The 25,495-nt window shown below is 48.3% G+C and overlaps 1 protein-coding gene across 5 annotated transcripts in view; it reads left to right on the top strand.

Moving 5' to 3' along the window:
• Positions 1 to 25,495, top strand: part of dnajb5 (DnaJ heat shock protein family (Hsp40) member B5) — a 64,414-nt gene that overhangs the window by 17,385 nt on the left and 21,534 nt on the right. For all 5 annotated transcript variants that reach the window (XM_085973124.1, XM_085973122.1, XM_085973129.1 and 2 more), the window contains exon 3: positions 9,861 to 10,471. In XM_085973124.1, coding sequence (XP_085829250.1) covers positions 9,861 to 10,471 — 611 coding nt within the window. The remainder of the gene's footprint in view (positions 1 to 9,860; positions 10,472 to 25,495) is intronic.

Below are 25,495 nucleotides of genomic sequence, written 5' to 3'. Positions count from 1 at the left end.
GGGTGAAACTAGAACTAGGGGGCATAGTCTTAGAATAAGGGGCTGCTCTTTCAAGACTGAGATGAGGAGGAACTACTTCACTCAGAGGGTGGTAGGTCCATGGAATATGCTGCCCCAAAAAGTTGTAGAAGCTACATCATTACATGAATTTAAAACAGAAATAGACACTTTCCTAGAAGTAAAGGGAATTAAGGGTTATGGGGAGCGGGCAGGAATTTGGACATGAGTCGAGGTTCGGATCGGTCATGGCCCTGTGGGTAGCGGAGCGGGCCCAGGGGCCGTGTAGCCTGATCCTGCTCCTATTTCGTGTGTCTAATTCTGTTAGATTCAGGAGATGGTTCTGTGATAGTGGATTGGCGGTTAGGATCAGATCAGCCATGATCTTATTGAATGGCGGAACAGGCTCGAGGGGCCGATTGGCCTACTCCTATTTCTTATGTTCTTATGAATAGGCTTGTACATACAAGGTAAATAAAGAGATTTGTACACAATTCAGTGAAGGAGTAATAGGGCTGTAGTAATGTCATCTTTAACTCTCCATAGGTAGTCTGGGATAGCACTAATATTGATGGGTCAAATGAAGAGATGCTCCTAAAATACATTCAGAAATGTTTTGTAAGTTAGTATGTTGTAAGTCCAATGAGGAAAGATGTAGTACCAGACCTAATTCTTGGCAATGAACTGAAACAAATTAATGGCTTGCTGGTTAGAAGAATGTTATGGGGCCAGTGATAGTAACATGAGAAAGTATGGGACCAGAAGACTGAAGTCCATCTAACCTGTTTGAGATCCAGGCCAATCCCAAAAAATAATACCTCTCAATTACTCACTCCCTCAAATAGCTATCCATTTTCACCCTTAATTTTTTTCAGATTACTTGTCTCCTTGGGCAGTGCATTCCACACCTTCTCCATCCTTTGCATAGTTACATCTAAACTGTTTAGGCACCTTTCCTTGTGTGAGCTTGAGTCTGTCTCCTGATTCTAGATATGCTGGCAATTCAAAATGTATCATCAAGGTTCAGTTTATCCGCTCCCTTGAGAATCTTGAATACCTTGATAATGCCTCCCTTGAGTCTTCTCTTCTAGAGTAAACATTCCCAAGCTCATAGCTCAGATCCCTTAAGCTAGGTATCAGTTTGATTTACCTTTTATGTGGTGCCTGGATATCCTTGTTGTACTAGAATTGGCAATACCAGTGCCTTGTATAGACTGGTTATAACTTCATGGAATTTATGCTCTCTTCCTCTGACTACATTTATTACTTTGCACTTGTCCCCATTTAATGCCTTTTGCCACTTTTGAATCATAACATAATTAGGTTTACAGACAGAATAAAGGGGTGGAAGAAAGAAAATCAACACAATGCTGGGCTGGAAAAGAGAAAATTTTATAGGGATACAAGAAACCTGGCCTAGATTAATTGGATGTGAAAATTGAAGATAAACGAGAAGACAAGATGGGGAAATATTTTAAGTACAAAATGGGTAGGGTACTGTTTGTGCATGCTACTAGAAAAAGGTGATTTGATTCCATGCTGTTGGCAACACAGATCCAAAGTAGCAGACATGGGGGGAGAAATTCAGTTGTTAGCGCCACCCGTTAGCGCCTTAAGAGGGCGATAAGTGGGGCGCTAACCAACTAGCGCCCGGGCGCGGCGATACCTGCGCCTCTAGCGAAATTGAGCGGACATTTAGCGGCGGCGCTAAACCATACTGCCCGCTCTCCTGCGCACGCAGATCTTGACGTCATTCGAGAGTGCAATGCCCTTGGGACGCCCCGGACCGGAAATTCAGTGGCGCCCCCCTCCTTTCCGCCTGTCGCTACCAACGACAGGTTGACTAGAACGCTTCCCAGTCGCTGTGGGGCTGGGGGGGGTGCTATTTAAAGGGGGCTCTTCCTGTCTTCTGTGTGGTAGCCATTTTTGGACCACTTGTTCTGAGAGAGAGAGAGATTTGCAGAGACACGGAGAAAGAGAGACTTCTGCATTGAGTCAACGCTGTCTGAGGTAGTTTTGGCTTCTGACCATAACTTTGTCGTTGCTTTGCTTTTTCACCGGCGTAACTTTGATTGCCCACATACTATGGGGGCTGCAATGGATTGGAACGTCGTGCTTCTAACATCACACTGAGAGGGCACAGAGACGCAGAGAGAGAGTGGCAATCATGGCCAAATGGAGGAGGGCCAACAAGCGTCGGTACAGGAGACCTTACCCTCCCAGGGTTTTTCGCCAACAGTTCTCATACATCAATATGTCTGTGGAGCAGTGTTTGCGAATGCTGCGATTCAGCAAGGAGGTGGTCACTGAGCTCTGCCACCTGCTTCAGCCAGAGCTGCAGCCTCAACTGAGGAGCAGGACGTCTCTGTCGGTGGCAGTGAAGATAACAGTGGCTCTCAACTTTTATGCCACCGGCTCCTTTCAATCTGCTACTGGGGACATTGCCAGTATCTCCCAGTTCGCGGTGCATTGCTGCATCCGTCAAGTTACAAATGCCCTCTTTAAAAGGAGACGAGAGTACATCTCTTTCCCCATGAACCCAGACAAGCAGCAAGAACACGCAGCGGGCTTTGCAAGAATAGCGGGCTTCCCCATGGTGCAGGACGCCATTGACTGCACCCATGTGGCTTTGTGTGCGCCACAAGAGAATGCCGAGGATTTCCGTAACCGAAAGGGCTTCTATTCCTTGAACGTCCAGTTGGTCTGTGACCACAGACAGCTGACACTCACTGTCAGTGCCCACTTTCCAGGCAGCAGCCACAATGCCTTCATCCTGTGGCAGACCTTTTTCGAGGCCCCGCTTCACCCAGGAGGCTGGCTTCTCGGGGACAAGGGCTATCCTCTGTGCACCTGGCTGATGACCCCGCTCCGTTCGCCCAGCACCCCTGCTGAAGAACGATACAACGAGAGCCATCAAGCTACCGGGAACATTGTTGAGCACACAATCGGCGTGCTCAAGCAATGGTTCTGCTGTCCGGACCACTCTGGAGGAGCCCTGCAGTACTCGCCTGAGCGAGTCTCCCACTTCGTTGTTGTGTGCTGCATGCTGCATAACCTGGCAATCCTCAGGACCCAAGCAATGCCAGCAGACATTGGAGCACCAGCAGAGGAGGAGGAGCAGCAGCACCAAGACGGGAGGGAGGCACAAAGTGCAAGGGCCATCCGTCAAAGGCTTATAGCAAGTCGCTTCTAGGCCCGCTCTGAGGGAATGGCTTCTGCCATTCAAAGAACCTGAATGGAACCATGCCGCAACCCCTAAGCCGGTCAAGGCAACAATGCGTGCAAAGAGCAAACATGCACATTTTGAATAAAGACACTCTTTATTTACCAAACTGTGTATCCTTCCCGCATGACAAAGTAATTGACAGAAAGAAACACAAAAAAAACCTATCACATAACTGGCTGTCACAACCTGGGGACAATGTCCAAAACAGTAACAAAAATATGACCACGATCCTCGGCCTTCAATAAAACAATGAACAACATTTTGCCACACCACCTACTTTTTGCCCTTCGAGGGTGATCTGCTTCCCTTGCGAAATTGCCCCCTTCCCACCCTGCAGCTCCTCCATAATGGGACCCCAGTGGCTGCAGCAAGGCTGGGGGAAGGCTGCTGAGTGTCAGAAACTGAGACTGCAGATGCCCTTGAGGGACGGCCTGGACCAGCTCTGGGCCTGGAGGGCCCGGCTGCTGACTGCTCCAACTCTGCATGGGCGGCAGCAGTCTGTCCTACAGGTGGTGGCAACTGCAGTGAAGAAGTGACAGTGCTGGCAGCAGGAATGCTGTCATCCTGAGAGAGGACAGCAACTCCCCGCTTGACCGACACACTGGCACTCCCACGGGGCAGCACCTCAGCATGCGGAGCAATCTGCTGGAGCACAGATTGCTGGCCTGCTGCGGCGCGGTGAGATCCCCGGGGAAATCTGCCCGATCCAGCGAGGGTGGCAGCAGTCAGTGCTCGCGTGGCCTCAATCTGCGTCTGCATGAGACCACCCACTGACTGCATTGCAGCACTTGGCATTTGCGTGGCAGACGCCTGTGCTGCACCGAAGTCCTGGACACTCCTTGCCAGTGACTCAATGAATTCGGGCATCCTTGCCACTGCAGCCATGAGCTCAGTGTGCCTTTGCTCCGCCTGGGCGCTCATTTCAGCGAGGAGCCGCACCTCGCCTGTGCTCACTGCAGCAGGACTCGAGGCCATACTCTCCCTCCGGGGAGAAGGCCCCTGAGCTTCCCTACCCCCCCTCGCGTTGCTGCAGCCCGCTGGGTCCTGGAGCTTCACCCTCATCAGACCATTCCCCCCCGCTCCCCTCTAGGGAAGGCGTGTCCCCAGTATGGGCATGGGCTGCCTTGGCAGAGGGTTGTGCTGATGGTCCAGCTTCCTCTTCTCCTTCAGATTCACTCCCAGTGGCAGCTTGAGGGCCCGCCTCCTCACCTGGAAAATCCGCATCTGAAAGCAGGGAGGTACAAGAGTGGCTTTAGCGTGAGGACAGGGTGGCAGCAAGGGAGGCATGAGTGCAGCAATGTACTGATTTGGATCGAAAGTGTCAAAGGATGCTGTTGTGAGGAACAAGTGGAAGGAGAGAGGTCAAAAAGGTGACGACCTTACCATTGCTGGCCAGAACGGGGTCGGTGTCTCCAGTGGCGATGGGGCAAAGCATCCGGCTTGCCACAATCCGGTGGACTCGCTGCTCCAGATCGGTCAGGGCTTGAAGGTGAAGCCGGCCTCCCCCGGTCCGTTGCTGCTGTCTCCTATTATGCGCCAGCTTGCCCTGCAAGAAAAAGAATGGGGTCTGAGTAAAGATGCAGCCATGCTCTTTGCTGAAATGCCTCCCATGGTCGAATAGCCCTTGCTGTATGCAAAGTGCTGAATGTGCGTGTGAGTTTCCTGAAAGGGCCATAAGTGTTGGAGGAGTGCTGGGCATTGGGGCTTTCAAGACCCTTTGGCCATAAAGCGAGGTCGAGATGGAGGGATGAAGAGGTTTCTGAAAAAGGCACTCACCCTGACGACCCGAGTGAGGTCGTTGAACTTCTTCCTGCATTGCACAGGGGTCCTAGGCACCATGCTGCTGGAGGTCACTCTGAGCCACCTCCCTCCAAGCTTTTCGGTACTCGCTGGGCAGAGGCCTCCTGCCACTCTCCGGGTACAGAAGAGATCGCCTGCGCTCCACCGCGCCAACCAGAGCCTCCAAGGCCCCCTTGCTGAAACGCTGCGCTCGCTCCCTGGCGCTCTCCATGGTCCTTGGCTTCAGGATTTGGCAACAGGTCTGTCCAGGCCGAGATTCAGGGCTCCGATGCGCAGGGTGCGGCTGCAAATCAAGATCAACCCTCCCCTTTAAGAGCTGGCTGGCGCCAGCGTGTCTGTGTGCAATCGCTAACTGACAGCACCTGCGCTGCGCTCGCTCCTCCGGCTTAGCGCCTTAAGAGAGTTGTGCAGCGCCTGATTTAGCGCTGCGATCACCTCCAGGGGCGAAAGAGACCAATTTAGCAGTAGGCGGCGATAATTTGCACCGGGCGCTAAACTTTGCGCTCGGCCGATAATTGCGCCCCAAATGGGGCAATACCGAATTTCTCCCCCATGGTTTTTTGCAAGTGAGCGAAGCAGCTGAAGTGCTCACACCAACCCCATATGGTGATTGTGTTTAAAGAAGTTGGTAGTTTTAATGTTAGGTAGTTTTAATGTTAGGGTAACAAGATAGCTATTGAAGCCAGCCAGTTTGTATTGAATTTTTAGGGTACTTATGTGATTACTGTGAGAATTTGAAGTCCTTTAAGGGACAGTAGATAAGTTTAAAATTAATAAAGTGATAAAATATCAAGGGGAAAGGATTACATGGCATTACATCTTATCTATATCTATCTATCTATATATATAATAAAGCGGTCGATCTGTCTGTCCTTCTGTTTGTCCTCGGGTGTGCGTCTGTCCGGCTATGCGCTCGAAAGTTATACGGCGTACCTACGCGCGCGTTACCTCCGAAGAAAGCTTACGCTTCCGGGACGCTGGTAAGCGTATTTACTTTTCGGTCGGACGAAAATTGTTCGTGCCTTATGCAAAAAACCTTCAAAATTAAACTCATTATCTGCTAGCATTGATTGACTGACGTCAAGGTTCGACCAATCCTGTGCCGTCACGATTGACCAATCCTACAGTACGGTCCCCTGATGGTTGGCCAATGTGTGTGTGTGGGCGGGACTAATCATTTTCATCTCGGGGATCTGGCAGCCATTGTTTCAGTGCCATCACTTCAGCTTCCAGCTCAAACTACTTTGAAAGTTAGTATCTTTTTTTTAAAATAACATAAGATTTACCAAAAACGTTTTATAAGTACTTTCACTTTCATCTTTCAAGGTATTAAAAGGTAGAAATGTTGCCCGGCAGCAGATTCACAAAGGGACACAGACAGGGCCCTAAAGCCTGGGACTCGGATTTTAAACTGCCCGGCCCAAAACAGCCCTGGCAAAGCCGGGCTCCCCCCAGCTAGTAGAATATACAGCACAGAAACAGGCCATTTGGCCCAACCAGTCCATTCTGGTGTTTATTCTCCACTTGAGCCTCCTCCCATCCTTCCTCATCTAACTCTTATCAGCCCTCTATTTCACTTCTCCCTCATTGGCTTATCTAGCTTCCCCTTAAATGCATCTATACTGTTTGCCTCAACCACTCCCTGTGGTAGTGAGTTCCACATTCTCACCACTCTCTGGGTAAAGAAGTTTCTTCTGATTTCCCTATTTGAATTTTTGGTGACTATCTTGTATTGATGGCCTCTAGTTTTGCTCTTCCCCACGAGTGGAAACACTTTCTGTGTCTACTCTATCAAAACCTTTCATGATTTTAAAGATCTCTATTAGGCCACCTCTCAACCTCTTTTTCAAGAGAAAAGAGACCCAGCCTGTTCATCCTTTCCTAATAGGTATAACTCCGCATTTCTGGTATCATCCTTGTAAATCTTTTTTGCACCCTCTTCAGTGCCTCTATCTTTTTTATAATATGGCGACCAGAATTGTACACCGTTCTCCAAGTGTGGTTTAACCAAGGTTCGATACAAGTTTAGCATAACTTCTGTACTTTTCAATTCAATCCCTCTAGAAATAAACCCTAGTGCTTGGTTTGCTTTTTTTTTTAAGGCCTTATTAACCTGCGTCGCTACTTTTAGTGATTTGTGTATTTGTACTCCCAGGTCCCTTTGCTTCTCTACCCCATTTAAATTCTTATTTTCCAAGTAATATGTGACCTCCTTATTGTTGTTCTCAAAATGTAATACCTCAGACTTACCTGTGTTGAAACTCATTTGCCAATTATATGCCCATCCTGCAAGTTTATTAATATCTTGTAATTTGTTGCAGTCCCCCCAGTATTGACGATCCCCCTATCCCCATGTGATGCTCCCATGGAAGAATAGTTCAGAAACACATTTACTGCCCCAACTGAGCCATTTGTAAATTCAGAAGAAGGAAAGAGAAAACGAATGGGAAAAAAAGACAAACTAAGATTTCATTTTTAAGAAATCCATCTCTGCTCAATATGATTAAACTTTATGGGCTCGATTTTTGTCAATGGGGAGCTTTTGGAGGCAGAACTCCCACTTTTTGGGTTGTAGTCCCACCTCCATCGACTTGTGGCCAACCCCCACTATTTTCCCTTGATTGACCTTGTTAAGCCCGCCCAGCGGGCTCAGCAGGCCAATTGAGGGACACCTGGTTACTGGTGACGTCAGTGATTGACATTTCATCTGTGAAGAGCTTTTGACAGATGAAAAATCAGCGTTTGTCAGCTCTGTGAAGCGGTCAAACACTGGCAATCTGTCTTCTAACTTGAGTCCCTCTACTCAGACTCAGTTAGAGAGCTCTCCAGACCAGAAAGCAGAGGCTGCAGCTTTTGACAGTTCAGCGGCCATTCTGCTTTCTGTGCCGGTGAGCTGAGGGACTCCCGAGAACTGAAGGAAGGAAGCCTGCAGGAGAAAGTAAAGGTAAGTAAAACTTATTAAAACACTTTACACTTACCTCACACACGTACCTCTGCACACATGCACCCATCACTCACCTGCACAACGGACATCTCGACCCCTGCAGACCCATGGTCCGCCTCGCTAACTTGGCGTGGTTCGGAGCTGTCGGACAGCCCACACTTCAGGGCTAAAAATAGGGATTAGGCAAAAAACTGCCTGTTAACAGGCAGTTAATTGGCACTAATTCCCTTCCCGCCTCGGGGAGGCGGCTCCCAGCACAGGTCGGGTACCCGCCTCCTGGGACATTGGCACGGAGGTGGGTTGGGGGCGGGATGGGTTCCTTCCCCCACACCCCCCCCCCCCCCCCCCCCCCCGGATTCTGCAATTTTCCCACCACTCCTGCCTCCAAACTCGCCTCCTCGGTGCTTGGAAAATCGAGCCCATATCTCATAAATACTAAAACTAGTTAGAACTAGTCTTGGCATCTGTGAAGCGCCTTGGGACGTTTTACTGTGTTAAAGGCACTATATAAATGCAAGCTATTGTATCTGTTCTTGTTAGTGGTTCAGTTTTGACATTACTGTTTATTAAGTTGGTCAGAGCTTGAGCCAATAATAAAGCATAAATGCATTGAATGAGTTCACACCTTAAGGAAAGCACTGTATTCAATCATCATTTGCTCTGGACAGGCCTGTTCAGTATTTTATACTGCATACACTTTCTGTTGTATATATTCAAGTTTGCTGTTGCCTAATCCATGAATTATTACTAGTGATTCTAGAAATTGTCATCACTATTTTTATGCACAATTATAGTGCATTTGTTGGAGATTTTGAATAGTTCATTAGAGGTATTAATTAGACCCAGGTAAATGTACTCTGACTGGGATACATTTGATTTGACAAGATAACCACAATTCAATTGGACAAGTGGCTATGGCAGCAACAGTGTGCTGCAATAGTGTTTATTAAACTGGGAATATTTTCATTCTGCTCACAAAAAGTAGGAGTTGGTCCCCGTGGACTTCAAGTACCGGGAATAGATCAGCAGATCCATTTAAGGACTCAACTATTTGGGCAGTCCTCCAATTGACATGCTTTATTCAAAATCTTCAAGTAGCATGCATGTTGGCATCTTATTTTATTTACAGCTTAAGGGACTGAAGGGAAGTGGGATGCTTCAATTGTTTTTCACATATAGCTGACAACATTTCTGTTAAAATAGTTAACCGTTATTATTTAACATAATTTTGTGGAGCTTAGCTTGTGGTATAAATAATGTGCTCTTAATCAAGGTAGTAGGTATTGTAATCTAATACTAAATTCTCTAAAAGAGAGCAAAACATTTCATGATTGAAAAGAAGATTGTACAATTCAAAGTAGAAAAGATTTAACATCCAAGTATTTTGGTTCTAGGGGATTAGTTTGTAAATATAGACTATGATGATTTGGAATTAGATTCTGGATTTCGTAAAACCACATTTGTACGGTCAAATGCACAAATGTAATGTCATCCTAAGCTTTATGCTGGCAATGAGAATTTAGTAGTAGATTACGTATTAAAGGGTTCCCTAAATTACCTAGTTAAGAGGAATTTCTATATTTCATTTCTTTAAATTTGAGTTTTAGCTGCAAGCCTTTTGATCGATGTCCTGAAATCTTAATCATGGGACATTACACTATAATTTTCCTATCTGATGAGGTCCACTATTTTCTGTATTACTCCATGATCCTGTACAAAGATATGCATAATAAGCCTGTTCCATCCATGTAGATGTTGTGATATTAGAAAAACTGCAAATATGCATCATCTAAGTCTCCATGCTGATTCAGTACTATGGTATGTGGCTTGATGTGGGGCAAAGCAGCATTCTTTGGATGATTTTTGTAATTTGTGTCTTTTTTTATTTCACAGGTCTGAAGGCTGGAGGAGCCTCTACTGGTGGCCCTGGTAACACGTTCCACTACACTTTCCATGGTGATCCACATGCTACCTTTGCTTCCTTCTTTGGTGGGTCCAGTCCTTTTGATATTTTCTTTGGTACTCAAGGACGCTCCAGAATGGCTAATGGCTTCGGTCATGAAGACATGGACATTGATGATGATGACGATGACCATGATCCCTTCAATGCATTTAACCGTTTTGGTTTCAATGGAATGAATGGATTTAATCGACGGCATCCAGAGCCCTTCCATACTCGAAGAAAGGTACAGGATCCTCCTGTAATTCATGAACTTAGAGTATCTCTTGAAGAAATCTATCATGGTTGTACTAAAAGAATGAAGATCACACGTAGACGGTTGAACCCAGATGGCCGAACCACAAGGACTGAGGACAAGATTCTGAATGTTGTTATTAAAAGAGGTTGGAAAGAGGGCACAAAAATCACATTCCCCAGGGAAGGTGATGAAACGGCAACCAACATCCCAGCCGATATTGTCTTTATTCTGAAAGACAAGCCTCATCTTCATTTCAAGAGAGATGGATCCAATGTTGTTTATGTAGCCAAGATCACTCTTAGGGAGGTAGGTACAAACAAGTTTTTTTTTTTAAACAGTATCTGTGGCGATAGAAACAGTTAACATTTCGGGACGATGGCCTTTCAAACTTAGAGGCTATCTTGAAATGTAAATTATTTTCTGTTACCCAATATCCACACACGAGTAAAGCATAGCTTGATTTGGTCCTAGGAAAACCATGTGATGCTCACACACAAACATTTGCTGCACATAGATGGTGTTTTATGTGATCTTCTATTCCTGCATAATATAAAGCCCTAAAATCTGTGCAAATTCATTTTTCTCAGTTAAAAAGATTGTGTTCTGTGCTCCTTATGTGCATATCTCATTGAATGGAGAAAAGTCTCTAACTTCCTCCTCGGGGAGTAGTTTAGGTTAGATATTCCTTGTAGTGTATCTCATGAAGTGGATTGAACAAGCCAGTTTGTGTTTTACTTTTTCAAAAGTTTTTCCTAGTGAAATTGAGCATATCAATAAAAATGGTGCTATTGGTGTTTAAAACAAAAATAACAAACCCTAATACAAAAGCAAAATGCTGCAGATGCTTGAAATGTGAAATACAAACAGAAAGTGCTGGATATACTCAGATCAGGCAGTATCTGTGGAAATAGAAACAGAGATAACGTTTCGGGACGATGGCCTTTCAAACCCTGTCCGCCTACGGTCTCATAGACCTTGTTTCTTTTACAGGTGATGTGGCATCACCCAAGCACATGCTCTCTAGAGTACCAACAAAGGATTGAGGCACAAATTGGATTTAAAATTGGGTGTGGTCAGTATTGAATGGCCGATCTCCCCCCATGAGTGGCAAATACTGTAAAACCTGTAAATTAGGGACGCCTAAGAGACTTGCATCAAGTTTTTTTTGCAGGTGTCCTTATTTTAAAAATGGTTCTTGTGTATACTGTAAAAATTGTCCCAACAATCTTGAAGTACCAGCTAAGATTATGATCAGCACCAAATTATCTGCAACAATGCTAAGAACTTATGTTTGGAAGCAGATATAACAACAAAACTGCTGTTGCAAATACAGTACCTGTACAGTGGAATCTGTTCCTAATGACATTCTCAGAAGACGGACAACCGTATTGTGTGGGGTCGGGTGCTGCGCATCTTCTGGGTCCGCATGGGGTCGGCTGCATGCGCCTACATGTGTTGTCAACAAGATTGCTTTTGGAAGCAGAGACAGCGGCTGCATGGGTGATTCGTACTCCATCTACAATTTCCCTTTCCTCAAGTCCTTGAACATGTTACTTCTCAAAGCCATGCACTGCAACTCCTCCATGTTTAAATCTCTTCAATCAGATTTCTGCACCTACCACAGCACTGAAACCACTCTAATCAGTCACAAATGACATCCACTGTGACTGTGGTATATTAGTCCTCCTCGAGCTCTCTATAGTCTTTGCCATGGTCGACCACACCATCATCCTCCAAAGTCTCTCCTCTGCCATCCAGCTCATTGAGTCTGCCTCGCTTGGTTCCAACTTTATCCGCTTCTAGACAGCGGATCTCCAGTAATGGATCTCTTCCTGCATCATTACCTCTTCAGTCCATCAAGATCTATCTGTGGCCCCTCTTTTCCCTACTCTCCTTGCTGCCCCTCTACAACATCATCTGTAGACATGGGGTCTGCTTCTACCTGTACGCTGACAACAGCCAGCTTTACTTCTCCACCTCTCAATCCCTCCACTGCCTCTGTGTTGTCAAATAATTTGTCTGTTATGCAGTCTTTGATGAGCCTCCATCTCATCTAGTTAAACATTGGTAAAAAGCAAAGCCATAATTTTTGGCCCTCACCACAAACCTTTGCCATTGATTCCATCCCCACCCCAGCCACTGAACTATTCGCGTGCTTTTCTAGCTGGCATCCTATCCTCCACTCTCTGTAAACTTAAGCTCGACTGCCTTTTATCCTATCCCGCTCCCCCATCATCCCTGTCCTAGCTGACCTACATTGGCTCCTGATCCCCTAATGCCTCAAATTTATTATTCTCATCCTTGTGTTTAAATTCCATCATGACCTTGTTCCTCCCACCCTAATTTGTAATCTCCTCCAACCCAACAATCCCCCCTCTGACCCTGGCCTCTTGTGCACCCCCCTTCAACCCACCATTGGCACTAATCCCCCATCTAAGCCCTATGTTCTGGAATTCCCTGCCTAAACCCCTCTGTCTATCCATCTCCTTTTAAGAGCCTTCTTAAAACTGCCTCTTTGATCTGACCTTTGGACACTGCTCCCAATATCTCACCCTTTTGAACTGGAGTCCATTCTTGTCTGATTGCGCATTGGATATTTTTCTACATTAATGGTCGTATGAATGCAAGTTACCAGCAGGTGAAGGGGAATTCCGAAAAACATTATTGGAAGTATAGAGGAGCTTTACTGAGAAGTATTCTTTAGGAAAGAATTGGAGAGAAATGTTTTCAGATCTTCAGAAAAAGACCAAGCTGAGTTCCCATTTATTCTGCAGACTCTATGACATCCTTAAAAAGAACAGATTACCAAAGTAACTAGTGCAGATGAATTCTAGAACTAAAAGAAAAAAGTAACAATTTTATGATTTTTATCTTCAGTTTATTTCATCTCTAATCGGTGTTGATACCATTTTAAAATGCTAATGGGTGATTAGTTGGAAGCCATTGAACATGTCATTTGTACATAATACAAATATTTCACATGCTCATTATTGGACTTGCTAAAATCTTGGTGACTATGCCCATGCATACAAGGTTGCATTCCTTTACAGATGAATACTTTTTAAAATTCAAAACATTGTTTCACTTATATACTGGAAGTTTAGCAATTTCAGCTTTGCCAGGATGCAGATGAAGCAGTGTGTCACTGTCTGGTGGAGGTAGACTTGCACCACTTTGGTTTGACACCTCATGGAGTATAACGCCTGTGCCATGTCAAACTGGATTTTTTTTTTAAATTCTCGGTCTTGGAGTTGATCTAAATATTTAGGTTTACCAGAATGATACCCGGACTCCAAGGGTTAAGTTACAAGGAAAGGTTTAAATGGTGATTTGATCGAAGTTTTCAAGATATTAAGGGGAACAGATAGGGTAGATAGAGAAACTCGTGACCTAAAGAACAGATGGTGGGTGGAGAAAGCACAGGAGATCCAGCAGCTAGCCGACAACCATGACGTGCGTGGATTCTTTAGCACAGTCAAGACCATCTACGGCCCAAGCACCCAAGATCCTACCCCACTGCGTGCCAAGAACGGAGAGGTACTCATCAAGGACAGAGAGGCAGTCCGTGCACGCTGGAAGGAGCACTTCAAAGATCTCCTTAACCAAGACTCTGTCTTCGACGCGAGTGTCCTCAACTCCATCCTGCAGCATGCTACCTGCCACCACCTCGGCACAACCCCAGCCCGGCATGAGGTTGAAAAGGCCATCCGACAACTGAAGAATAACAAGGCCTCAGGAGCGGATGGAATCCACCCCCCCCCCCCCCCCCCCCCGAGGCACTAAAGCATGGCGCAGAAGCACTATTGGCGCGAATACATGAACTCATTTCTCTTATTTGGAAGGGGGGATCTCGGATGCCGTAATCGTGACCATCTTCAAGAAAGGTGACCAGTCCGATTGTGGTAATTACAGAGGAGTTTCCCTGGTGTCTGCCACAGGGAAAGTCATCGCAAGAATCCTCCTCAATCGCCTTCTCCCAGGTGGCTGAAGAGCTCTTCCCAGAGCCGCAATGCGGATTGTGCCCACTAAGGGGCAAATACAAGAGAAATGTAGGGAACAGCACCAACCGCTGTACATGGCCGCCTTTGACCTCACAAAGGCCTTCAACACGTCAATCGTGAGGGATTATAGAGCGTCCTCCTCAAATTCGGCTGCCCTCAATTTTGTCATCATCCTCCGTCTGCGTCACAATGACATGCAAGCCGTGATCCTGACCAACAGTTCCACCACAAACCCAATTCACGTATGGACCGGGGTCAAGCAAGGCTGTGTCATCGCACCAACGCTCTTCTCAATCTTCGTTGCTGCAATGCTCCATCTCGCCCTCAGTAAGCTCACACTGGAGTGGAGCTAATCTACGGAACAAACGGGAAACTGTTCAACCTCCATCGTCTCCAGTCCAGATCCAAGGCCGTCCCATCCTCTGTCCTCGAATTACAGTATGCAGATGACACTTACGTCTGCGCACACTGAGGTTGAACTCCAAACCATCGTCAACACCTTCACCGAAGCATACGAGAGCATAGGCCTTTAACACTAAACATCCGTAAGACAAAGATCCTCTACAAACCTGCCCCCGCCACACAGTACTGCCCCCCGATTATCCAAATCCACGACGAGGCCTTGGACAACGTGGAGCCTACTGTCAACAAGGGCAGACGTCGATGACGAAGTCCAACACCGCCTTCAGTATGCTAGTGCAGCCTTCGATTGTGAATAGCTGGGGCCCAAGCACCAATCCTTGTGGTACCCCACTAGTCACAGCCTGCCACCCTGAAAAAGACCCGTTTATCCCTACTCTGTTTTCTGTCTGTTAACCAATTCTCAATCCATGCTAGTATATTACCCCCAATTCCATGTGCCCTAATTTTGTTCACCAGCCTCTTGTGTGGGACCTTATCGAAGGCCTTTTGAAAATCCAAATACACCACATCTACCGGTTCCCCTTTGTCTACTCCACTAGTTACATCCTCAAAGAACTCCAATAGGTTTGACAAACAGGACTTCCCTTTCATAAATCCATGTTGACTCTGCCCAATCTTACTATTAGTTTCGAAGTGCCCAGTTATTGCATCCTTTATAATAGATTCCAGCATTTTTCCAACTACTGATGTGAGGCTAACAGGTCTGTAGCTCCCTGTTTTCTCTCTCCCTCCTTTCTTAAATAGCGAGGTTACATTTGCTATCCTCCAATCTGCAGGAATCGTTCCAAAATTCTATAGATTCTGGAAGATGACAACCAATGCGTCCACTATCCCAATGGCCACCTCTTTCAAAACCCTAGGATGTAGGTCATCCAGTCCTTTGAGATTTATCGACTTTCAGTCCCATTAATTTTGCTAGTACTGTTTTTTTACTAATAATTTCTTTACGTTCCTCATTCTCGCCACACCCTTGGTTTTCTTGTATTTCTGGGAGGTTTTGTGTCTTCCTCCGTGAAGACAGAAACAAGGGGGTTGATTTTCTTGGAGCCTTCAGGCGTGTTGGGGGGGGAAATCCCGATTTCGGGGGTCCTGACACCATCCCGCCCAAAACATAGAAACATGGAAGATAGGAGCAGGAGTAGGCCATTCGGCCCCTCGAGCCTGCTCCGCCATTCAGTGAGATCATGGCTGATCATCCAAATTCAGTACCCTGTCCCTGCCTTCTCCCCATATTCCTTTAGCCTTAAGAAATATATCCAACTCCTCTTGAATATATTTAATGAACTGGCCTCCACCGCCCTCTGGCAGAGAATTCCACAGGTTCACCACTCTGGGTGAAGAAATTCCTCCTCATCTCAGTCCTAAGTGGCTTACCCCTTATCCTTAGACTATGACCCCTGGTTCTGGACTCACCGGCCATCAGAAACATCCTTCCTGCATCTAGTCTGTCCAGGCCTGACAGAATTTTATAGGTTTCGATGAGATCCCCTCTCAATCTTCTAAACTCCAGTGAGTATAAGCCCAATCGACACAATCTCTCCTCGTACGTCATTCCTGCCATCCCAGGTATCAGCCTGGTGAATCTTCGCTGCACTCCTTCCATGGCAAGAACATCCTTCCTCAGAGAAGGCGACCAAAACTGCACACAATAAGGTGCGGTCTCACCAAGGCCCTGTACAAATGCAGCAAGACATCCTTGTTCTTGTACTCGAACCCTCTTGCTGCGAAGGCCAACATACCATTTGCCTTCTTAACCACCTGCTGCACCTGCATGCTTACCTTCAGCGACTAGTGCACAAGAACACCCAGGTCTCTTTCCACTTCCCCATCTCCCAATCTATTGCCATTCAAATAATCTGCCTTCCTGTTTTTGCCACCAAAGTGGATAACCTCACATTTATCCACATTATAGTGCATTTGCCATGTTAGGGCAGAAACATGGCAAATGCACTATCACCCAACCTGTCCAAATTGTACTGGAGTTTCACGACATCCTCCTCACAGCATACCCTCCCACGCAGCTTTGTGTCGTCTGCAAATTTGGAGATGCTACATCTAATTCCCTCGTCCAGATCATTAATATATATTGTGAACAGCTGGGGTCCTAGGACCGATCCTTGCGGTACCCCACTAGTCACTGCCTGCCACTTGGAAAACGACCCGTTTATTCCAACTCTTTGCTTTCTATCTGCCAACCAGTTCTCTATCCAAGTCAATACCTTGCCCCCAATCCCATGTGCCTTAATTTTGCACGCTAATCTCTTTTGCGGGACCTTATCGAAAGCCTTCTGAAAGTCCAAATACACCACATCCACTGGTTCTCTCTCATCTATTTTACCAGTTACATCCTCAAAATATTCCAGTCGATTAGTCAGCACGATTTACCTTTTGTAAATCCATGTTGACTTTGTCCGATCCTGTCACTGCTTTCCAAGTGCTCTGCTATTGCATCTTTTATAATGGACTCTAGCATTTTCCCCACTACCGATGTCAGGCTTACCGGTCTATAATTCCCCGCTTTTTCTCTATCACCTTTATTGAATAGTGGGGTAACATTAGCTACCCTCCAATCCATGGGTACTGTTCCAGAGTCTATCGAGTTCTGGAAGATGACCAGCAATGCATCTACTATCTCCAGGGCCACTTCCTTAAGTACCCTAGGATGTAGATTATCAGGCCCTGGGGATTTATCGACCTTCAATCCCGTCAACTTCCCCAACACCATTTCCTTACAAATACTGATTTTTTAGTTCCTCCCTCTCATTAGTCCCTGGGGGAGAAATTCGGTGGAGCCGCAAACGGGGCGCCAAGCTCGCCTGGGCGCCGGAATTAGCGCAGCGATCGGAGCAGTTGCGACCGCCGGAAATTCAGCTTGAACGCCCCAAGAGGGACACAGGGCGAGGCTCGAGGCGCTCCGCGTCTCTCTTGGGGCGCTGAAACTGAATATCGCAGCGCCACACTGCGGTACTGCAGGCCTTCCTCCCATTCTTAAGGGGGAGGGGCCTGCACCAGTGCGATCGGAGATCGTGAGTGCCGGCAAAAGCGCCCGGCACCGAGGAGAAGTGCCAGGCTCTCTGGGGAAAACAGCTGGCACTGCCGCGGGGGGAGATCAGGAGGCCGGGGACGGAGGTGCTGGCAGGCGGCTGCTGAAAAAAACGGCCGCCTCCACCTTAATTTGCGCCACTGCTGCCACAGGTAGGCCCCGTGAACCAGGCGTGATTTGCGAACGGCGCTACAGAAGCGGGCGCTACCGAATATCGAGATCGGGCGCTGCGCACACCGATGACGTCATCGGTGGCGGCGCAGCGCAACAGGCTAACACCGCCATTAGCGCCCCAGCTAAATATCGCGGGAGGCGTGGCCAGTGGCACTAAAGCCACTGAGTGCCCTCTTTTTAGGCGCTAACTGGTGGTGCAGCCCACCGAATTTCTAGGCCCCTATGTTCCCCGACATCTCTGGGAGGTTATTTGTGTCCTCTGTGAAGACAGAACCAAAATATGTATTTAATTGGTCTGCCATTTCTTTGTTCCCCATTATAAATTCCCCTGATTCTGACTGTAAGGGACCTATGCTTGACTTCACCAATCTTTTTCTCTTCACATATCTATAAAAGCTTTTACAGTCACTTTTTATGTTCCCTGCAAGCTTACTTACATATTCTATTTTCCCCCTCTTAATTAATCCCTTTGTCCTCCTTTGCTGAATCCTAAACTGCTCCCAATCCTCAGGTTTGCTGCTTTTTTTGGCCAATTTATATGTCCTCTCTTTAGATCTTATGTTATCCCTAATTTCCCTTGTTAGCCATGGTTGAGTCACCTTTTTTGATTTTATTTTTATGCCAAACTGGGACAAACAAATTCTGTAGTTCATCCATGCGATCTTTGAATGTTTGCCATTGCCTATCCACCGTCAACCCTTTGAGTGACATTACCCAATCAATCCTACCCAACTCTCGTCTCATGCCATCGTAGTTCCCTTTATTTAAATTCAGGACCTTAGTCTCTGAGTCAACTACTTCACTCTCTATCTTAATGAAGAATTCTATCATATTATGATCGCTCCGACCCAAGGGGCCTCGCACAACAAGATTGCTAATTAATCCTTTCTCATTGCATAATACCCAGTCTAAGATGGCCTGATCCCAAGTTGGTTCCTCGACATATTGGTCCAGGAAACCATCCCGTATACACTCCAGGAATTCCTCCTCCACACTATTGTTACTAATTTGGTTAACCCAATCTATATGTAGGTTAAAGTCACCCATGATGACTGCTGTGCCCTTACTGCACGCTTCTCTAATTTCCCTTTTAATGCAATCTCCAACCTCTGCATTACTGTTTGGGGGTCTATACACCACTCCCACTAACATTTTCTGCCCTTTGGTATTTCTCAGTTCTACCCATACAGATTCCACATTATCAGAGCTAATATCTTTCCTTACAATTGTGTTAATCCCCTCTTTAACCAGCAATGTTACCCCAGCTCCTTTTCGCCTATCTTTCCTGAATGTTGAGTTCCCAGCCTTGGTCCCCCTGGAGCCATGTCTCCGTAATTCCAATCATATCACATTCATTTACCTCTATTTGCGCTGCTAATTCATCCACCTTATTACGAATGCTCCTTGCATTAAGACACAAAGGCCTAGAAATTCGGTTGGTAGCGCCGGCGCTGAGCGCCTAAAGAGACCTAGAATTGGGGCGATACCCTATGTTGGGGCGTTCGCTATGAAGATAGCGACAACTCAGATATTGACTATACATTTAGCGCCTGCGCTAAGTGTTTGCGCGCGAGCGCAAGCAGATCATGACGTCATTTCAGTGTGCAACGCCTTTTAGGAGCGCCTGAGCGCATATTGGGTGGCGCCCGGAGCCTTAACGCCTAGCGCTATTAGTGACAGTTCGAGGGAGGGCTAGCAGGCCCTTCTCGGAGTAGGGGGGCGCTATTTAAAGGGGACAGCTCTAGTGCAGAATCTCCAGCCACTTGGCCTGCTCATTGCGATCGTTGCTGGATAGAGTTGGCGAGCTACTGTGGAGCGGAGTTTTGGGAATTTAGTTTTAGAGTACTTGGGACCTTCAAACCTGTCCGAAGCACTTGCAGCACTACACCTAAAAGCCTTTTGACCAACTGGCATCGGAATGGGAGTTTCTTTGGAGGGCGACGGCCTCATCGCCCAACACTGTGAAGGGGCAGAGAGACGGCGGGAGAGAGGGCCGGGAGTGGCCAGAAGGAGGAGGGGCAATGGAGGTCGGCCAATCCAACGGGATGCTGCGAGGGTCTTTAGGCAGCAGGTGACAAGCCTTGACATGTCGGAGGAGCAGTGTTTGGCAAGGCTCCGATTCTGGAGGGACATTGTTACTGATCTGTGCCACCTGCTTGATCAGGATCTGCAGCCGCGTGAACGGTGCAGAACCTCTCTGTCCGTGATCGCTAAACTGACTGATGGCCTCAATTTTTATGCCAACGGATCCTTTCAGTCAGCCATTGGGGACATTGCGACTATCGCTCAGGTTGCAGTCCATTGTTGCATCCGGCAAGTTACAGATGCCCTTTTATAGGTGAAGGTGTCAATTCATGACCTTCCCTCTGACCCTGCACAAGCAGGCGGAGCGTGCGCAGGGTGTCGCTTCTATTGCGGACTTCCCCATGGTGCAGGGGGCAAGTGACAGCGCACGCGTGGCTTTGAGGGCGCCATGCCATCATCCTTAGGACTTCCGCAACCGCAAGGGGTTCCACTCCCTCAACATGCAGCTGCTCTGTGACCACCGCCAAATCATCATGGCAGTCACCGCGCATTTCCCAGGGTGCAGCCACGATGCCTTTATCCTGTGGTTGACCTCAGTTTGTCACCTTTTTGAGTGGCTGCCTCGACGACGAGGCTGGCTTACTGGGGACAAGGGCTATCCTCTCTGGCCATGGCCGCTGACAGCACTCCGTGTGGCCGACACCCCAGCAGAAGAGCTGATCAGCAGCGGCCATCAGGCGACCAGGCACAGTAAACAGCACACTATTGGTGTTGTCAGAAAGCGTTTCCGATGTCTGGAACATTCGGGGGGATCCCTGCAGTACTCGCCGCAGCAAGTGGGACACGTCGTCGTCTGCTGCATGCTCCACAGCTTGGCGAATCGACGCACCCAGCCAATTCCAGCTGTCCCTCAACGACCAGCGGAGGAGGAAGAGCAGGCGGAGGAGGAGGAGGAGGAGGAAGAGCAGCAGGATGAGGAGCAAGAGGAAGATGGAAGGGCCATACGTCAGAGGCTCATCTGGACTCGTTTCGAGACCCCTGTGGCGGAATGATGAGAGTCTTAACTCCTGCGCACTTTGGATGTTTGACAGCCTCTGAATGCCAGCATCACTGAAAGTCACATGCACCATGCCACATTGAAACTTCTGTTTATTGGCACAAAAGTCTTTCATTACAGCTAAACAACGTCATGTCAACAGAAACCATAACTTTCAAAATAACTGAACTCTTCGGCAAAGCCGCAAAACTCAACAAACCTTCAAATATAACAACAGGTGAGGGTGTCCTTGAACTTGGACAAACAAACGTCTCAGCACCTCCCTCTACAACTGGCCCCTTGAGGGGGAACGACTTCTCTTTCGCGCTCGGCCCCTTCCCTCCCTGCTGCTCCTACGTAATTGGACCCCAGTGGCGGGCTCAAGGCTGGGGGACGCCTGCTGACTGTGTGGAAGCGCAGAAGCCCCTGAGGGACGGCCTGGCCGACCTCTGGGCTTGGAGGGTGCGGACGCAGGATGCTTGATGTGACCATGGCTGTAAGCAGTGTGGCCTGCAGGTGGTGGCAGCTGCACTGCAGACGTACCAGTGCTGGCATGTGCAATGGTCTCCTGCCAAGAGAGCACACCTGCACCATGGTCGGACGACACACTGGCTATCTGAGGGGAGCGGCTCGGCTCATCCGCCAAAATCGCATGCTCCACTGATTCCTGGCCTTGTATGGGACTGGAAGGGCCCGGGGTGATCCTAACTGATGCAGAGAGGGTGGCTACAGTGAGAGATCGCGTTGCCTCAATCTGGGTGTGGAGGAGCCCAGCAAGTGACTGCGTGGCAACAGTGAGGACCTGTGTGCCAGGTGCCAGTGCTTCGGAGAAGCCCTGGACAGTTCTTCCCATTGCTTCGGACAAGGCAGGTGCCGACCGCTCCACTGCCTCGGACAAGCCCTGGACAGATTTTCCAGGGACTGTCCGAAGCCCTGAACAGTCCTTTCCATAGCCGATTCAAAGCCCTGGACAGTCCTGTCCATTGTTGCCCCGAAGCCCTGTAGAGTCCTCTCCATTGTTGCCCCGAAGTCCAACATACTCTTAGCCAATGAATCTATTGACTCAGGCATCTTCTCGACTGCAGCCATCAGCTCCGTGTGTCTGACCTGGGCCTGTTTGCTCATTTCAGCCAGGCGATGCACCTCATCTGCACTCTGTGCAGCAGTCATCACTACCTGCCTTGCCCTCCGGGGAGACGGTGGCTGAACTTGCCTATCCCCCGTGCGTTGCTGCATGCTGCTTGGTCCGGCAACTGGTTCATTCTCAGAGCCCTCCCTCCCCTCCAGGGGACTACTATCTCCAGTCTGTAGATGTGTCCGCTCTCCGGATTCTGCAACGGCTGGTCCGGATTCCTCCTGGTCCTCGCCTCCGCTGGCACTGGCAGCTTCAGTGCGTTGAGCCCGAGTTGGTGCTGCTTCATCTGAAAGTAGGGAGGTGGAAGAGTGGCTTTAGCAAAAGGACAGGTTTGCTGAAAGGCATGCCACATTGCGGCAAGGCTCTGACATGGCTGCACACTGAGGATGCATGCTGGCGGGGGGACCAAGTGGAAGGCAACACGTGAAAAAGGTGAGAGTCTTACCCTCGCTGTCGGTAATGGGGCCGGCAGATGCAGTGGTCACAGGACCAGACAGACGTCCTCCAAGTATCTGGTGCACTCTCTCCTCCAGATCCGTGAGAGCGACCACTTGTGGAGGTCCGCCACCGGTTCGACGCTGCTCCTTTCGGATCGTCGCCAGCTTGGACTGCAGGGGAAAGAAGGGGAAGTTCTGTAACATGAGGCCTTGAGAGATCATCGCATGCCCCCCATGGTGCAAGAGCTCTTACATGAGGCCTTTACACATCTGTCCATGTGTGTGCCCAGAAAGGGCCATGGGTACATGCTGACAGATGGCCATTGGGGCATCATTGCAACAGGGTGCCCGAAGTCAGCTGCAGGTGGAGGGAATCAGAAGTTTGCTAAACCATCACTCGCCCTAACGATCCGTGTGAGGTCGTTGAATTTCTTCCTGCACTGAACAGGGGTCCTGGTCGCCATGCTGCTGGAGTTGACCCTCACAGCAACCTCCCTCCAAGATCGTTGGTAAGCCTTCTGATTCGGCCTCTTGCCATTGTCCGGATACAGGACATCTCGACGGCGCTCAACTGCAGCCACCAAGTGGTCCAGAGCCTCGGTGCTGAAGCGCTCTGCTCTCTGTCTAACCTTCTCCATGCTGAACAAGTTTCTAACGCCAGACAAGGGTGAGCACCGATTCTGAGGCCTACAGGGTGTTGGGTGTTGAAGCTCAGGTTGACTGACCCACCCCTTTAAGAGCCGGCCGGCGCCTGGAAGTCTCGTGGTTTCCCGTAATTGAGATCACCTGCGTTGCGCCCGTCCGCGTCGATATTGAGTAGCGCCTGAACTTTTGCGCCTTAGGAGCACCGTGCAACAGCTGAATTAGCGCCTCAATCCCCTTTGGGGGCGATGCAACCCAATATCTCGCCAGGCAGCGATAAGTTTCGTCTGGCTATAAACTTAGTGCTCCGCCAGTTCTAGTGCCTGAAGCGGGGCTATACCCAATTTCTAGGCCAAAGACTTCAGGCTTGTTTTTTTAACGCTCTTAGACTGTTTAGAATTATTATTTACTGTGGCCATGTTTGTTTTAAACCCTTGATTTCTCTGATTGACACCTTTGTTTTTCTCCTTCCTGTCTTTTGCTTCTATCCTTGTTTCCCTTTCCTTTGTCTCCCTGCTCAGATTCCCAACCCCCTGCCATTTTAGTTTAAACCCTCCCCCACAGCACTAGCAAACACTCCCCCAAGGACATCAGCCCCGGTCCTGCCCAGGTGCAGACCGTCTGGTTTGTACTGGTCCCACCTCCCCCAGAACCAGTTCCAATGTCCTAGGAATTTGAATCCCTCCCCCTTGCACCACTCCTCTAGCCACGTATTAATTTGAAGTATCCTTCTATTTCTACTCTGACCACATGGCACTGGTAGCAATCCTGAGATTACTACCTTTTGAGGTCCTATTTTTTAATTTACCTCCTAACTCCCTATATTCAGCTTTTAAGACCTCATCCCGTTCTTTACTTATATCGTTGGTGCCTATATGCACCACGACAACTGGCTGTTCACCCTATCTTTCCTAAATTTTCTGCAGCTTCTCCGAGACATCCTTGACCCTTGCACCAGGGAGGCAACACACCATCCTGGAGTCTCGTTTGCTGCCGCAGAAACGCCTATCTATTCCCCTTACAATAGAATCCCCTATCACTATAGCTCTACCCCTCTTTTTCCTCCCGTCCTGTGCAGCAGAACCACCCCTGGTGCCAGGAAGTTGGCTGCTGCTGTCTTCCCCTGTTAAGCCATCCCCCCCCAACAGTATCCAAAACGGTATAACTGTTCGAGAGGGGGATGACCCCAGGGGATTCCTGCACTACCTGCCTGCGCCTAGTATTCTGCCTGATGGTCACCCATTCCCTTTCTGCCTGTGCAACCTTTACCTGCAGTGACCCCACCTCCCTAAACGTGCTACGCACGACTTCCTCAGCCTCGCGAATGCTCCAATATATCTCCATCCAGTGCCGCAATGCGGTCTGTCAGTAGCTTCAGCTGGACACGCTTCCTGCACACATGGTCGTCAGGGACACAGGAAGTGTCCCTGATTTCCCACATAGTGCAGGAGGAGCAAACTACGGGGCTGAGCTGTCCTGACATGACTTACCCTTTACTTCCTTTAAATTAAGTTAAATTTTTGGTTACCAGCAGCCCCCGCTACACCTCAGAGCTTAGAAACTATAAAGATAGGCCTTTCTGCAGCAGCAAATGAGATTCCAGGATGGTGTGTTGCCTCCCTGGTGCAAGGGTCACGTAAGTTTCAGAGGAGGCGGGTACCCGCCCCGCACTGGGACCTGCTGACCCGAGGCGGGAAGGGATTAGTGCCAATTAACTGCCTGTTAAGAGGTAGTTAACAGGCAGTTTTTGGCCTAATCCCTATTTTGAGGGGTGTTGTGTGGGATTCCCGACGGCTCCAAACCACGCCAGGTTAGAGCAGGTGGGCCGTCGGGTTGAAGGACTTGGAGGGGTCATGACGTCGGTGTTCAGGTGAGTGATGGGTGCATGAGTGCAAAGGTAAGTGTGTTTGGTGTGTCTAAAGTGTGTAAAGAAGTTTAAATTACCTGTACTTACCTTAACAGCCTTTCTTCCTCTAGGTTTCGGGAGTCCATCACTCAGCCGGCACTGAAAGCAAAATGGCTGCGAGCTGTCAAAAGTGACAGCCTTCAGCTTTCATTGCCGGTGAGACTTCTGAGTCTGTGTAAAAGGACTCAGGTTAGAAGTCAGACTGTCAGTGTTTGACAGCTTCAAACAGCTGTGAAACACTGATATTTCATCTGTCAAGACCTCTTGACAGATGAAATTTCAGTCTGTGACGTCACCTGTTGCCGGGTGGCCCTTAATTGGCCTGCTGAGCCCGCTGGGCGGGCTTAACGAGGTCAATCAAGGGAAAATCGCGTGGATTGGCCGAACGTCGATGTAGCCGGGACTAAAACCCGAAAGTTGTAGTCCCGCCTCCTTCCCGACAGCTTTATGAAAATCTACCCCAAAGTATTTATTTAATTTCTCTGCCATTTCCTCATTCCCCATTATA

This window comes from Somniosus microcephalus, chromosome 2 (genome assembly GCF_052327205.1).
Source record: "Somniosus microcephalus isolate GS21.2 chromosome 2, FLI_Smic_1.0, whole genome shotgun sequence".
Classification (NCBI taxonomy): Eukaryota; Metazoa; Chordata; class Chondrichthyes; order Squaliformes; family Somniosidae; genus Somniosus; species Somniosus microcephalus.
Note: the sequence above shows the minus strand (reverse complement) of the source record. Positions and strands in the feature narration are given on the sequence as shown.